General features: G+C 43.3%; 1 protein-coding gene and 1 pseudogene across 1 annotated transcript; one reads left to right on the forward strand and one right to left on the reverse strand.

Annotated features, from left to right (window-relative positions):
* Nucleotides 1-990: 990 nt before the first annotated feature.
* LOC149369482 (uncharacterized) lies at nt 991-7,471 on the reverse strand (annotated as a pseudogene).
* On the forward strand, nt 7,443-16,834 carry LOC149369483 (uncharacterized). Its single transcript, XM_089575695.1, has 6 exons — nt 7,443-7,857; nt 10,125-10,213; nt 12,178-12,472; nt 15,054-15,137; nt 15,225-15,283; nt 16,817-16,834. Exons 1-6 carry the CDS (start codon nt 7,545-7,547, stop codon nt 16,832-16,834), a joined length of 858 nt encoding a protein of 285 aa, XP_089431821.1. The 5' UTR covers nt 7,443-7,544.
* The last annotated feature ends 34 nt before the right edge of the window (nt 16,835-16,868 follow it).

Below are 16,868 nucleotides of genomic sequence, written 5' to 3' on the forward strand. Positions count from 1 at the left end.
GAGAAAAAGCGGTGGGAAAGGGCCCCGCAACGCCCTGGGGTGCATTGATGGCAGCCACATTGAGATCCTAAACCCAGACGACTCCACTGCATCATATATCAACCGGAAAAAGTGGCCTTCAATAATCCTTCAAGCAGTCTGCAACGATCAGAACAGGTTTGTGGATGTCTTCATTGGCTTTCCTGGTTCTGCACATGATGCCCGGGTACTGAGAGAAAGCACCTTCTTCGAAGAGGCTGCAGACAAGTGCGGTGATAATTATATACTAGGCGATTCCGCATGCTCCATGCTACCTTGGCTACAAAGACCCCGTACAAAGACAATGGTTCCAGTTTTCCGGCGTGGAAAAAGGATTCAACAAGTACCACAGCCAGCAGAGGGTGGCCATTGAAAACTGCTTTGGCCTTCTGAAGCAACGTTTCAGAAGACTTTATTTGGTCGATGCAAAGACAATTATGCAGTGTTGTCGCATTGTTATGGGAGCATGCGTGCTTCATAACATGTGCAACTCTGAAAGGGATTTCATATCGGAGCTTGCAGACATGCCTGCTCACGACGACGTTGGCAATGATGAAGAGCCCAGGGAAAGTGACACATCCGCAGCACATTGTGAAAGCCGGAGACGACACATATACCAGCCTCAATGCTGAGCAACATGCGAAAAGAAACTATTTGAACTCATTTATTTGCCTCGGCAACGAGTACAAGAGGCTGCAGAAGGAGCATTTTTTCAGCATGCTGCTTCTGCTTTGCAGCTTTGGCATCCTGCATCACTCTAATCAGGCTGCCAATACGTGTGCCTCTCTGCCGACTCTCCTCGATGCTGTCACTGCGCTGCTGCAGGGTGCTGGTGCTGCCTCATCTTGAATGTCGTCAGCAGGACCATTTTCTGGCAGCATGCAGGACACTGTGAAAGCCGAGGGAAGCTAATAGCCCAGCACCAGTGCTGACCGAAAAAGAATGCACACAGGAGCAATGTGAACTTGCCACTCATTTATTAGCTTCAGCAGCTCGCAGTAAGCGCTCCAGGAGACGCATTTTCTCCTCGTGCTGCTGCTTCTTCTGCGCCATCGCTTCTTGCAGCACCTTTACGAGGCTGCCAATTGCAGTCCTGTCCTGCCGACGTCTGCGAGCTGGTGTTGCTTCGGTGCTGCGGGAGGGTACGGCTGGTTCCTCCGCAACATCAGCAGGCCCATTGTCGGGCAGCATGTTTTCTTCTTCCCTATTGCTTTCATTAATAAAGGTTCATTAATTTCAACACAAAAGAAATTGTTTGTTCCATGCTGTAACTATATAAGAGAAGTGGCAGAGAAATTTGCTGTTGGGTAGCTTGGTTTCTCGCCATTCCTGTAAGCAGAGCAGCGTACATAGCATATTTGAGAGCTTGAGAGGTCACTACAAAGCGAAGTAAAAAAAATGAATTGCAGATTCAAGAAAGTCATTTATCTAAAATGTACAATAATAAGAATTCATTAATCAGTCAAGATTTCTCTGTATGGGGCCCCACAACAGACACAGGCATGCAAGCATGCGAAAGAAAATTAGAACCACAACTAAAACATGCCAGTTAAAATTATGTGAACAAAATAAGATGGCACAGCTTTAAAATATTGCATCCTAGAAAAAAAATGCCAAGTTGTAGACTTACGCAACTACTCTTCCTGGTGCAAGCAATGCCACCGGAGTAATATGGTGCTCGACCTTCAGCACCTCGGCGAGTTCGCTGTCAAGAAAATACAAGGTCAGAGATTATCTTTAGAGGATAGCTAGCTACTTGAACAAACAACTGAAATGCTTGCTGTCCATACCGTTCGTACATGCAGGTTGCTCGCGAATGGCCGGATGAACCATTCTTATATTTGACTTTTTTGTATGCTCTCTCCATTGTTTTCCACTTATTCTCCGCCTGCAGAGGCGTGACGCGGCAGCCGAATTCGGAATTGACTTGCGCCGCAATTAAATCTCTCCCACATGGCCTTTTTTGTCCTGAGAAAGAAAGATTTCGCCAAGCGTTAGTACCTCACTATTATATAAGTTCTTGCATAAGGATAACATAAGTTACAGCACGTTGCAAGCTTACACCACGGACCTGTGTGCTTTTGTGTAACTTTTAATAACGCTGAAGAGATGAGGCCGAGAAACAATGAATGATGTGCTTCTAGAAGTAGATAGTAAACATATCCGTTGCCACTACGTCGAGCCCTAACTTAAGGCTGAGAAAACGTGCATCCAAAATTCAGCAACAAAATCAAAGGGGTTAACGCCACAAAGTACGCCTATGGCGCGTTGCAGAGATCGGGCATCTGCGCTATCTGGTGTATAAGCACGCGTCATTACGGCATTTCACACGCTGCGACTTACCTAAAGCCACCCTTTCTGCCAATGTCACGTTTAGCTTCTTTATATTTTGCGATCAGGAATAGCGATTTCCTGTCGCTCCACGACTCGCGTTCACCGTCGCCGGACGGTGGCGGCGAACCACGAGACAGAGGTGACGGCGTGGGCTGCCGAAGAGGCGGCGGCGTGAGCCGACTGGCACCCTCAACGACAGCCGGTGTCGTGGGTGAAGGCGAGCTGGGTGCTGCCACATGCAGCAGCACACTTATGCGAAGGCCGCCTGGACAAATAAAATAACTTGCAGCACATCACAAACGGCGACATAGCCCACGTGCTTAACCAACAACGTTACTCACCTTCAGTCTCGTACAGAAAACCACCATCGCTTTGCATATGCGAGCCGTACTCGTCAAGCACGGCATATGCCTGTGTCTCGACGCCGTCTATGCATAGACGGCGTCGAGACACGTGTAGACTTACCGTAAGCGGACGATGAAGCTGGATTTTGAAGAAAACGTAATCCGCGAAAAACACGCCAACGCCATTCATGTAGCCACGCACAGGGTTGTTTGCAGCCCGAATGATTTTCCGCCGTCTCGCGGTAAAATGGGTAAAACGTGAAACAGAAACCCATTTCACGGTCGTATCTTTATCGCTCGCACTCTTGCCGTGTGCAGCTTGATCTGATATCCAAGACCACAGAAGGCAATTGGTTTATAAGCTTAAATTCTTCGCTTACCCTCTAAAAATCTTATTGTTTTCATGAAAACAGAACCAAAAACTAACTTCTTGTCGGTATACGCGCCGCATCTCCCACCGAATAGTGTGTGGTACAATTCTCAAATAATAATTATAAGGTTGCATAGCATAACGTCTTTTTTGCGTGTGTTCGTGTTTAGAAAACTGATATGCGCCACATCAGCGTGTCATCGGCTCCGAAGCAACAGGTGCAAGGGTAGGAACAAAAAAATACTCTCTTTGTGATTGTTGCGTCGCAGCACTTATTCACGTGAATACAAACTGCAAAGGTAGAAATGGCAGATGTTAATCGCACAGAGGACCAGGCTCTTTGAGATTAATCTAAGATGTTTCTAAGGGATGGGCGCTTCCTTGAATTCTCACACCCGTATTTCCCCCTTTATTTTCAGGACGTTTTAAAGAGAAATGTAGAACCGTTGATGAAATGTTTCTGATTTCAGCGCGTTGGACAGGAACGATCGAAAGATGGAATGGAATTGTGTAGAGCGATTCCTTTAAGGGACAGCGTATTCGTTCGATGTAGTACAGTTTGCGGGTGCCCTTACTTCAATAACGGCTGCCTTTCCTCGGATTACTTGTTAGCATTAAATATCTAATTGTATTGACAATATACTTCACGGTATAACGAAAAGGAGCTTGTCAATGCTCCTGAAAACAATATACAGGAGGGTGTTGTAATGGCCTTACGCAACACTTTTTAAATTCCGTAATAGCGAAGGAGGTGGGGGACTCCCAACATAGTTGCGGTCACTAGATGCAGGTCCCCTCAACATGCAGTGCAAAAAGAAATTGACATTGTTCTGGACTTAGTCGAAAGTCAGTGTATCGAACATTGCCAAATAAAATTACGATTGTTATAGACTGGTCTACAGGCAGTAGACTATCTATACTGTACAGTCTATAGACGAAAGGAAATTGAGGTAGTTGTAGACTGTAGTCTATAGACAGTCTATAGACTGTCTATAGACAAAAGGAAATTCAAGCAGCTATAGGCCATAGTCTATAGAGAGTCTATAGACCGTCTACAGAGGAAAGAAAATTGAAGCAGCTATAGACCGTAGTCTATAGAGAGTCTATAGACCGTCTATAGACGAAAAGAAATTGAGGCAGCTATAGACCTTGGTCTATAGAGAGTCTATAGACCGTCTATAGACGAAAGGATATTGTGGCAGCTATAGACCTTAGTCTATAGACCGTCTATAGACGAAAGGAAATTGAAGCAGTTATAGACTTTTGTCTATAGAGAGTCTATAGACAAAAGAAAATTGAGGCAGCTATAGACCTTAGTCTATAGCGAGTCTATAGACCGTCTATAGACGAAAGGAAACTGAAGCAGTTATAGAATTTAGTCTATAGACAGTCTATAGACAAAAGGAAATTGAGGCAGCTATAGACCTTAGTCTATAGCGAGTGTATAGACCGTCTATAAACGAAAGGAAATTGAAGCAATTATAGACTTTAGTCTATAGACAGTCTATAGACAAAAGGAAATTTAGGCGGCTATAGACCTTAGGCTATAGCGAGTCTATAGACCGTCTATAGACGAAAGGAAATGAAGGTAGTTATAGACTTCAGTACATAGAGAGTACATAGACAAAAGGAAATTGAGCCAGCTACAGACTTTAGTCTATAAAGTGTCTATAGACAGTCTATAGACAAAAGGAAATTTGAGCCAGCTATAGACTTTAGTCTATAAAGTGTCTATAGACAGTCTATAGGCAAAAGGAAATTGAAGCAGCTATAGACTTTAGTCCATAGATTTTCTATAGACGGTCTATAGACAAAAGGAAAAGTCTATAGGATGGCTATAGAGTCTATAAAAAGTCTATAGAAAGTCTATAGACCATTTTTATAAGGGTGAGCACCAGCATGATGGCTGCGGAAGCGTCTGCTAGGTACTTACTTAAGCGCTTACACGACGTGAACTCGCCGAAACGGTAGTGCAGAAGTGTAGAAGAACTCGTGTAGCGCTTGGCCAAATCGAGTGCCGAAGTGTAGGTGGCGCTGGCTACACTAACAAATCGAGTGCGCGAGTGTAACACTGCCTACACTAGTGTACAAAGTGTAGCCAAATCGAGGAGACCATCTGCATTGCGAGCCAAGTGCGCAACCTCTTGGGACGAGTGCTAATGCTTTTCAGTAGTTATATGTGCTAACATTTTGAGTTCAGCGGCAGTTTAGTGCGTATATGTCGCGAGTTCTGTTCTCTAAATTGGTAGATCGCTGGCTGGTTAGAGTTGGCACAGCTCAGTAAATGATGAAACAGTAAAGGCAACATCTGAAGGCCACAACGCCACGGTAAATCTTTACTCGACAGCAATTTCATGGTGCACAGTACGTTGACTCGCCCTTCGCGAACGAGTTAACTGGTGTCCTGATGCACTATTATTCGTATTAAAATGATGTGTAGCTTCCCTAGAGCACTCGTCGATCATTCATACCGTTGTAGGAATGCCATATAAAGATTTAGACTAATGTTTCGCCGTCGACCACGAAGGTTTACGGGATCTGACAGAAGTGTTTTCCTTTAACAGAAGCATCGCTCGTTTCTGCAAACCGCTTTTTCTTGGAAGTTGTTGTGCTGAAATAGATGTTGCAAAACGTGAATGGCGGTTCCGAAGGGCATAAAATATATTCACACAGCAATAAACTAATGTTTAGGATAAATTGCGACAGTTACCATGACAGTCTCTTCTTAAACGCATTCTACGGAAGTGCAGGACTTCGCTGAATGGTATAGACTATTCAGAACCCCGCGGCGGTCGCATTTCGATGAATGCGAAACTCCAAAGCCTCATGCACTGCGCGATGTTAGTGCACGTCGCTTTGGGATGTCGCGATGTCAGTGCAGTTGCTTTGGGACGTAAAATCCATTGAAATCAAATCAAATATGCTGTATGAATGCAACGCAATAATCTCCAAAGTATACACTGCACGTATCGGTTATGTACAAGGTCTGGCTCTGTGGGCGGAGCACAGCGCACTTTCTTGTTTGGTTGTTTTTGCTTATCACTAGTTTGCATGAGACGCGAGTCACAGGTCACTATATATATGGCTCCGCTGCAGTACAAAAGCTAAGAAAATAAACAACCTCCAACTCCCTCAGGCCCTAGAGGGAGTGCGCTCGCAGTTTTACTCTTTACCGAAGGAGCCGTTTCACTCCTTAGGGAAATTAGGCGGAGTAAACTGCTGCTAAAGAGAGTGCAGTAGCCGGTATACTCTATCATAGAGAGTATCAGTTCTTAGAGTGAATAAGAAGGAGAACGGTAACAGACGTCAATAATCAATTTAAGTTCACCTATCACTTTTGGCGCAAAAATTAGTTCTAATTCGCTGAAGACTTGGATACATGAAGATAGAATGTCTTTAGAAATAGCAAGTAAACCATCGCCGCAACGTTTGCCTATTCTATCGCAACGATATACCGAGTAGCGATGAGCGTTGTGGAAGATTTAGGAATCTGACACATGCGTTGGGAGCCAGGCTTCCATTAGCGCTATAATGTCAGCTGAGCATGTGTCTATGGCAGAAGAAAAAGAAGTCTGCTTGTTAAGTAGGCTTCTGACGTTAGTATAGAGAACAGATATCGATGATGAGAAATGTCCACTACCAATCGCGATTCCCTACGGTGCAGCCGAAGATCCAGCCATGGAATCCAAGCCAGACGTGCCACGATTTCTTCAACAGTGTCCGTGGCAGGGTTATACATGAAGCATGTTTTATTGATGCGCAGCTTCCCTATAAAAAAATCCAACAGTCTCTCCTTGTTGGCCCTTGAATGGCAAACAGGAATTGCTATTGGCACTCTGTTTGTCAAACAAGCCAGTAAGCCAACACCAACAGATTCCTTATTGGGCCGTGTTGGCGGAACGCGAAATTATGCCAACACCAACAGAGTGGCTTGAATGGGAAAGAAAATCCTGACTGGTACAGCTGTTGGCCAAAGACGCCAGTAAGCCAACACCAATAAGTGGCTTGAATCGCAACCAGGAAACTTGTTGGGTGAACACGCCATGTAGCCAATAGCAACGTGCAAACAGGTAAATTTGTATGCGCAGCAAAATATTGACACTGTATGCCATGAAGACAACCCGTACGGTTATTCAGTCAGCATGCTTTGCTTCGGATGGTCTCCTTCCGTGTCATAGGTAATTTTCTGTGTACTAATAGAAAAGAATCGCGGCTCGATTCGATTCGAAGGAAATGGAAGAGGATAGCCAGGAGATGCGGTATGCTCTCCGGACCGACCTACGCACCGAGCCACATTCACGTGAGCGCCACTCGAGGCAGGCGATGCGGTGTGCACTCTGGACCGACCGGCGAACCGAGACAGATTCACGTGAGCCTCTTGAGTCGAGGGGACGACTGCCGCCATCTCGACGGGAGTAGGCGCCGATGAGAAATTGCGTCGTACGATCGCTTACAGGTGGCACTATATTTTGCTGCGCATGATGCATGAAAGCCTATGCACGCCTTATAGTTTTGTCCGCGTAGTTGAGATGCGTCCATTGCCAAATCAAGGCGCGTCGCGTTGCAAACTTAGTGCGCATTTGCGGTTCGTTTTAATTGTTCCCGAAATGTTCGTCTACTGTGAGTACGTGTGTGATCATACAACTGCTGTTGTTGAACACACTAAAGTTCAGTCATTTGAACCAAAGAACGTCGCGGATTTCGATCCGGGAAAAAACTACAGCGTCTACTGGTGCGGCGACGACTTCACTGCTGGCGGTTACTACGATGCCAGAATCATACACATGACAGGTAAGTCGCCAAAAGGTCATCCATTGTATTTCTTTTTCTGCGGCTGAACAACTTTTTGCGGTATTAGGAAGGTGTATATACAAGCGCGTGCCCTAAGTATGCATGACTTCCGCACCTGTGCGCGCGCTGCTCTACGCAACGACACAACCGTCTTGAGAGCTCAAAATGGAGCACTTTCGGGGATCCATTGGCTATATTATAGATATTTGTCGCTTCGTCAAGGGCTCGTGAAAATATTTTGAGGCATGACAAGTAAACCACGCAAAGCGCGCAAGTTGAGGTCGCGGGAAGCGGCGAATGGAAAACATGTGCTCTAAAGTTTCGATTTCTCTTTTTTTTTGTAATTCTCGTATCTTCACCTGTCTTCTAGCGAATAATTATAACGAAAGGTTGCGAAGTTCATAAAATGACTTGTTTTCTCATGCGTAGTTGTCTAACATTGTCAACGAATTGCGCTTCTGATATCCCCGCCGGTGCCTCCCGGTGCCGGTGCCGCCGGTTTCGCGGGTCGCGGTGCCTCGTGTATTTCGCGGGTTTCTGCTCGTGTTTTTAATTTTATTTCAGTGAGTATTGGGCTTCATGTATAAGAAAAAAATGGCTTTATTGCACACAACAAGGCTTTGTGTACTACTAATTATACACTTGTATACTTCCTTCTTAACTATTGATGTCCCGGGGAGGACTATATGAGGGTATTAGTTTTAATGACTCAGTAACTTTAGACAGCTTTAGACAGCTTTCGACAGCTACTCATCGACCATTTCCAAGAAAAATAAAACTTTCCATGTATCAGCTGCGATGTGCTACAAAATGATCGCTTTATTTGACGCGTTGTTTTACTGTGGTGTGTATTTCTGTATGTTTTTTTTTTCACATTGTTTTTGATTGACTATATTAATGTATTTACTATTTTGCTTGTTTCTCACATTGTCTTTGATTGACTTCATAATTCGTTTACTGTTTTGCTTTGTCTAGCTTTCTTTCTAGTTTTTATTCTTTTTTTCTCTCTTCTTGTTCTTGTTTCTGCCTTTTCTTATGTATGACCGTCGGACACTTGTATCCCCCCCCCCTTATGTAATGTCCCCACGGGACCCTTAAGGGTTAATAAATGATGATGATGATGAACTGTTGCAGCTAGCGGAGCGTAAAATCCAAATGTGAAATCAGCATACAAAGTTTTATGTAGTATGTATGTATACACATATATATATTAAATTAAGGTATATTTTATAAATAATGGTAATAGTTTTAACTGCCATCCCTGCTGAAAAAAGTTCTATGTTGCAATAAACTCATACAGTTTATCATAGAAATATCATAGACTTATCATACAAATCATAGAAAATTATCATATAAATGTCATACATTTCTATAAATCATAGTCATCATAGAGATGTCATAGAATATCATACAAATTGTATGATATATCATTCAGATTGCATGATATTCTATGATGAAGCCTCTATGAGGTTATTGCATCATAGAAGTTTTTTTCAGCAGGGATGCCCTCCTTGAGGCAAAACGCTGTGGGGTACATGTTGCTATAGTGGCTCAGCCAAGCATGTGTTTCTCTGTTTTTAGTGTTTTATAATTTATTACCCTACAGAGTTCTTGCCCTCAAGGCAGGACAAAAGGAGGGGATATGTGCTCAACCTCAAACACTAAAATGAAGTGTGTATGTGCTTAGAAATTGTAATCAAGCTTTTACTGCTTAAGACGTTAATTAATGTGTCTTCAACTAATTCTTGCTCAACAAAGGACATATGAATGCAGCGTGAAGTACCGCAGCTGTGCCCTCTTGGTTTGAGCATCCACCTTGCGTGCAAGCGGTGTTGGGTTCAATCCCCATACAGTGCCCCCAGGTACTCAGAGATGATGCAGTGTGTGCAAGGTTTCCCTTGGCCTGGTGTTTGGCATATGTGCGGTAAAATGCTCGAAAAATGTGTCTCTAATTTCACCTTGAGTAGACGAAAATTCCTTGTGCCATGGTGCTCTTTGGACAAAGCTGCCTTTAAACCAGTAAGATCTGCAATCATCATCATCTGGTAAGCTGCATACAGTATGATTGCAGTAGACGGAGAGGAACTTGTACACAGAATTCGCGGATGCAGGTTTGTTCCATTACAATACAAAAAAATTGAACATTTTGTAAAGGTTGTGTGCATATCAGATTGGAAAAATTCAAAATAATATGCGGTGCAGCTCCATGATACATTCTTAACCTTTTATCAATGCACATTGCTTCTAACTTTCTATGTGCTGTGCAGAATCAAAGGAGGAAATGGACATCTACAATGAAAAACGACACCGAAGACCTCTTATACCACCCGAAGGGAAGAAAAGGACAAAAGGAAAGGTAAAGTCATAGCTTTTAAAGGCTGGTAATATTACTTTCAAATGTGCAGTTTTGCACTGTAAAAGTGTGTGTCTACTTGATGAACAGCTCACAAGGTGGGGCTTGTGACTGGCCTTGAAGACAGATCATTGCCTCCAGATATCCACTTCTATTTCAAGCTGTAAAATATTTGATCCTAAGTAGGTTGTCGGGCAGGTGAGTTACATTTATTGAAAGCAGTGTTAAAAAATATGGACATGGGAAGAAGGTGTACACACGAAGATGAACGGACAGCTAATCTATATTCAGGGACTGCTCCACATTAAATGCACTGCCTACTAGGATGCCGTGCTGACATTTAGTATGCTCCTTTCCCCACACACTCTTCCACGTGATTCCTGGCTCAACTTGGATCAGCTTGCAAGGTCAGCTGACCTTTGTGCACCAGGCTAGCAGCCTTCTTAGGGGTTGACTCTGAGTGACCAAACACAGTTCTACTGGGTCATTCCATGCCAAACACCCCAGACGTTGCACACAGCCATCTACAGTTTGTTCAAAAATATTCATGGCAAGTTATGCCAATGTGCCTAATCAAAGCCTGAAACATTTTCGTTGAAAAAATTTATTTGTGAGGTCAGTGCAGCTTGAACATTTAGAGAAGGTTTTAATAAAAACACTTATAGTCGGATACAACTTAAGTCTGCAGTGAAGCTCCGCCCATATATTTAGCCTCCGCGCAAGAATTCCTCCACGACGAAAAAGTAGTCCGTTGCTTAAACATACCTTGTTACCTATAAACAAGCTTATTGCAAGAAAAAAAATTATGAGCTTTTGAATTTTGATATGGGGATTGTTTGATAAAATCAAACATTCAAGCTGATTTCGTTTACTGTTCCGTTTAGAAAAGTCAGGCTGATTTTGTTTCTGTTCCAATTGGAAAGCGGCGACTGCGGTCCAGTGTTAGCAACTGCTGTTTTTTTAAGTTGTATTCTACTATAATATTAACATTTGGAAAATAATAACATTTAGAAAAGATTAATCATCATCATCAGCCTGCCTACGCCCACTGCAGAGCAAAGGCCTCTCCCATGTCTCCCCCCACAAAAAAAAATACTCTGCCTGTCGATGGAACTGCATAACCAGGCCTGAAGTGCGGCCTGATCTCGGTGACCAGAACCGACAACGCACTTCCTCACCAGAGCAGGATTTGGCCACCCTGGTGTAGTACCTGGCCACAACCTTCTGTGAACAAACCAATTAAGAGAAAAGATTAATGAAAAACAAATTTTTAGAAAACACTCCACAATTTTTTCAGTGACATTTGCGCAGATTCTGGCTTTCGACATAAATCAGAGCGTATAGGTTTTTACGGCTCAAATCTTTTTTTTTAATTAAAGAAAATATGAAAATGCACCATTTCTGCTGTTTTTTTATACCAACTTGCTCTCGCATATTCATAAATAGCCGTTTGGCTTCTCTAGATGTCTAGAACTTATAACCAATGTTACAGGTGATGAAACTGTGTACATTGAAGTAAGAAAAATACTAAGGTTGCAAAAAAGTGCATTTTGAGCCAAAAACACTGGTTAATTTCACCCTGAGGTGATCCAAGTAAAAATACAAACAATGACAGGTTACATAGAACAATTTATTGCCTTTCATTTCTTACATTTTAATCGAGGTAATTTTTGTTTAAAGGGAGAAAAGAATTTTTGAAGTTGAGCTCTTGCGTCGGAAGTTGCAAGTTGCAGATATAGGAGAATTGCGACCTGCACTTGGACCTGTGAAGAGCCACATGTAGCTCGCGACCTACAGTTTGCCCCCCCCCCCCCCCCCCCCCCCCCGTCCTCCTCCCCCCTGTACTAGTGCATTGCACAACTTTCCCCATTATGCAGTGGCGTGCTGCTGTCAGGATTAATCCTGATGGATTGCATATTTTGGTGTGTTCAACAGTTCAGTAGGAAATTTTAATTGCGCCTATTCAGTTGCAGGTGACAAAGTCAGCAAAAAAGCTACGGCTTGATGTGCAGCGCCAACAGGAGCTGCAGTTGATTGAGGAGGCAGTGGTGGATGGAGCCGTCGACATGGTTCCTGTTGGATTGCACAACGAGCTGAAGCGCAAAACAGAGGCCTTGGAGATTGAACTGGCTGCGTTGAAGCAAGCAAGGGGTGACCAGCCAGCTACAGCTGAATTTGAAGCTCTTAAGGACGAAGTTGGACAGCTCCGTATTCTGAATATGGAACTGCAGCGCAGCCTTACTTCCAAGCTCTTCGATGCTGGTAAATCCTCTTGAAAAGTTAGCTTCTTTGGAGCTGTTATGTCTTGATGCAGAGCATACTTTCAGATCCATCTACAGAATCATGTGTAGTGTGAAACAATTTTTTTGTTTCCCCCACACAGACACACACTTGTAAATGTGTTGTGAAGATGGTGGGGAACAGGTACTTCTAAACTTCTGAAATCCATCATAGCTGTGTGGAGGGATGCTTGTTGCTGTCGTGATTGCTTCCTCAAATTTCCAGTTAACTCGCTGGCTATAAGTTTCCAAAAAGACAGGAAGAGGATAGGCAGCTGGTCTGTGCAAGGAACCCTCGGTGTATCATGTGCCTTTTAACTCAATGGGAGATCATTAAGCATTAAAAAAGAATTTAAAATCTTTTTTTCTTTTTTGAGGCAGGCCAGGTTTTTTCATTTATCGGAAATTTTTGTTTCTGCATGTGCTCATCGCGTTCAGAATATATATCAGTGCATGCTCTGCATATTCATTCATTCAATATCTTAGCTAGCGGAAGCTTCCTTAATTTCTTAGCTTTCATTTTCACTGCACATTAAAAAAACAAGGTGGCATATGCATGACTTTGGTGGCGCACATTATTTGCATGCCAGCACACAGTTAGGCACTGCTTATGTCAACAAAAGTTGGAAAGGAGGCTAGTTGATGGTGGACGCGCATTGCTAAGTGGCCAAGTGAAATCTTAGTGCATTATGAAACAGTAATCTGCAGTATTTTTGTTGGGAGCTCAGAAGAAAGAGCATGTTTCGCTTCTATTTAGGCCATTATAAGCTGATGAGCTGCATTACAGAAATGATCTAGTGTTTTATGTAGCCCTTCGTGCTGAGTACCAGATTTCCATTGGGTATAAAGAACAATTGCATTGTTTTCAGTGAAAATTGAATCTTAGCCTCTTCACTGGTATGTTGTTGTTAATTTGGCAGCAAAGGACATAATTATTGCTGATAAAATCAGATTGGAAATCTTTCCACTGGCTGATTCAAACTTTTGAAGTATTTGCTGAAAAGGACAGGTTGCCACCGTTTTGAAGTTAATGATGGTCTAGCATATCCTCTGAGATGCGCGCAATAAAATTGATGTTGATACACATGCTTCATTCATGAGAACGGCCAGTGATGGCTACGCCTGTATTTCGTTTCTAGGTTCTAGCTTATGAAAGCTTTGTTTTCAGTTTGTTTTGAACACGCTACCGTACTGATACAGGTGAACTTAAATTTTTGTTTTGCGTCCCTTTAACATATTCCTCATAGATATTTCTTTGCTTCTAATTTAGGAAGACTACAAAAAAAAATGAAACTAACATGTATAAGTGCTGAATATTGTTCCTCGTTCATGCATTATAACTGCAGTGCAGTAGAATAAACAAGGTGTAAGCATTCTATAGTGCTGTTATTTGGAAGATGCAGTGTGCCCACAACCATGCAGTGCCGGCACCAAAAGAAATGTTCTAAAATAGGCTAGCTGCGGCTGTCACAGGACTGAGCTGATTAGAAATCAGTGAAAAAGGTCTGATTTTTCCATGCACATAGCTAGGCTTTTGATCATAAACAGGAAGCCTGAGTATGTCATAGAAGTTGCCAGACTGAAGCAGGAAGGTTAGCATTGTATTGAACAAATAACCCAGCCACAGGACGAAGGACAGGGAAGAGACAAGGTGCACACTGCGACTGAAACTAACAACTGTGCAGCAAGTTTTCTTGGGAGATGGATGTGCTTCATTAGAACACTGTTGTTAGTTCCAGTTGCAGTGTGCGCCTCGTCCCTTCCTTGTCCTTCAGCGTTTGCCTGGGTTATTTGTTCAATACAGTGCACCAGCTGACCCAGATCGCAACTTTTCTGCTAAAGTATGTACCAGTACTGCAGCCTGTGAACCATGGAATTATCCCTCCTGCGGCCTCAGTGTTGCAGAGTAGGCAAGGCAGATTTCGTTTGCAAACAGTATCCAACATCAGGAGTTCAGTTTCATGACACGCAGGTACTGCTTGCAACTATAGCAGAGATTTGGATAGCATGGTGGAAGGCGACAAGCTGGATAACGTGGAAGTAAACTCTTGTATACAGGTAAAAAAAAGAGTTGTATGAAGAAACCTAGCAAAGATTATCGGTAGCGTTGCATTGCTGTTTGTAAAGCCGATACAATTTCTTCCAGTGTCGTGGCACTGGTGAACATTGCCATAGGGGACAATAAATTTTTACCTTTTCTCTAAACTCTACTTCAGAGAAAATTTATTGTTCGATCCGGCAATGTTTACTCAATTATGACATTGCAAGTAATTGTATGGGCTTTCCAAATAACAAGGTAATGCTATCAGTAATCTTTTCTCGGTATTAAGTTGCGCTGTGAGCAAAATCATTAAGTGCCAGCTCACTGGCCTGTGTTTGATGAATTTATGTGATACCTGATTGGCACTAATATCCTCAGGTATAGGAAGCTGGAGTAATGAATTAACAGAAGTGTTTTAGGCAACTAAACTTATGTACTTAAAAACCGAATTATTCACTCTTATGTGCTATGATATGTAAGGGGGAAAGAAGGGATTACTTTTAAATTTATTTTTCTTTTTCAGAAGTGAGGCTGATATATGCAGCTGCCTCTGATCTTCCACTGAATATTGTGTATCAGCCCGCACTAGATAGTATGGAGAAGAATGGTAAGTAATTATTTGTCCACTTGCATTCTTTTACTTTTCTAAACTGATTTGAATGCCTCTGAAGCTCTTTACTTGTAATATCTGCAGGACAAGCCTCGGCGAGCGTTGCATCCCCACAGTGCCGCCGCGGTGGCTCAGTGGCTATGGTGCTCGGCTGCTGGCCCGAAAGACGCGGGTTCGATCCCGGCTGCGGCGGTTGAATTTCTTTGGAGGAGAAGTTCGAGGCCCGTGTACTGTGCGATGTCAGTGCACGTTAAAGAACCCCAGGTGGTCGAAATTTCCGGAGCCCTCCACTACGGCGTCTCCCATAGCCTTGCTCGCTTTGGGACGTTAAACCCCATAAACCAACCAACCACAGTGCCAAGTTCAGCATGGTAAGGTGTATACATTCTAAACACGTATTGGTTTGTTGACATGGGGTTTGCTGGTGGCAGTTTCATGACATTTCAGGACGTGTGTTTGTAAGCAGAATCTGTAAACTTCTTGAACCTAGGGAGAGAACACTGTTTAGTTGAACCGGGTCAATTTGAGAGTTATCAGAATGATAGAGCACCGTTGCATTACCATGTAGACTGACACAGATGTTATGCTTAATTCCTTGAAAGTGAGGCTAAAATGAAAGTGGTGACGTAAGTATACCTTTCACTGGCAAGACTTTGCACGGCTGCTTTGTCTGATGTGGCCGTGCAACAGTCGGAAGTACTGGCATGCCTTACTGCAAATAATTATGGAAGAGAAATTCCTCTGCAGCTCCTTATAACTTGCTGTTCCTACAGGACAAGCCTCGGCGAGCACTGCTTCCCTGGAGAGCCCAGGTCTGCTTGGTAAGATACACTTTCATGTTTTGGGTTTAGTGATCTGACAGTTTAGTGCTGTTTTGGATCGTAGTCGTATGTTGGGAGAAAAAAGCCTCGGTAGTTGGCTAACTTATTACTTGCTGCACCTACAGGACAAGCTTCAACGAGCACTGCTTCCCAGAGCCCAGGTCTGCTTGGTAAGATACTCTTTCATGTTTTGGGTTTAGTGATCTGACAGTTTAGTGCTGTTTTGGATCGTAGTCGTATGTTGGGAGAAAAAAGGCTCGGTAGTTGGCTAACTTATTACTTGCTGCACCTACAGGACAAGCTTCAACGAGCACTGCTTCCCAGAGCCCAGGTCTGCTTGGTAAGATACTCTTTCATGTTTTGGGTTTAGTGATCTGACAGTTTAGCGCTGTTTTCGATCGTAGTCGTATGTTGGGAGAAAAAAGCCTCGGTAGTTGGCTAACTTATTACTTGCTGTACCTGCAGGACAAGCCTTGACGAGCACTTCTTCCCTCGAGAGCCCAGGTCTGATTGGTAAGATTCTCATTGTACTCCCGTGTTGGTTTGGTGATCTGAAAATTTTGATCTGCTTCAAAATATAGTGTTCATAAGCTGAAGCCGACTCGCCTGGGAAAGTTTGCTTAATGCTTGAAAGCCAATGAGCATCAGACCAATTTGATGTTGCTGAGAATTACTTAGCACCATTGCACGGCCCATGCAGTACGAAAAGAATGCCATGATTAATTCTTTGAAAGCAACAATACATGAAAGCACTTTCTGAAGACTACCTGTTCGTCTTACTGCCAAGGCTTTGCACGGCTTCTTTGCCTGCATTAGCCATGCAACAGTCTGGAGTGCCTGCGTGCCTTATTGCAGGTAATAGTGGAAGAATAACACATCTGGAACTCCTTTTTACTCACTCCATCCG

This window comes from Amblyomma mixtum, chromosome 1 (genome assembly GCF_055824585.1).
Source record: "Amblyomma mixtum isolate Tamu chromosome 1, ASM5582458v1, whole genome shotgun sequence".
NCBI classification, from domain to species: domain Eukaryota; kingdom Metazoa; phylum Arthropoda; class Arachnida; order Ixodida; family Ixodidae; genus Amblyomma; species Amblyomma mixtum.

Bases quoted from the DNA above. Each gene is read 5' to 3' on its own strand.
- LOC149369483 (XM_089575695.1), top strand. From the start codon at position 7,545: ATGATGCATGAAAGCCTATGCACGCCTTATAGTTTTGTCCGCGTAGTT. The intron at 7,858-10,124 runs GTAAGTCGCCAA...TGTGCTGTGCAG, and splicing joins CAGAATCATACACATGACAG to AATCAAAGGAGGAAATGGAC. The intron at 12,473-15,053 runs GTAAATCCTCTT...TTTCTTTTTCAG, and splicing joins TTCCAAGCTCTTCGATGCTG to AAGTGAGGCTGATATATGCA.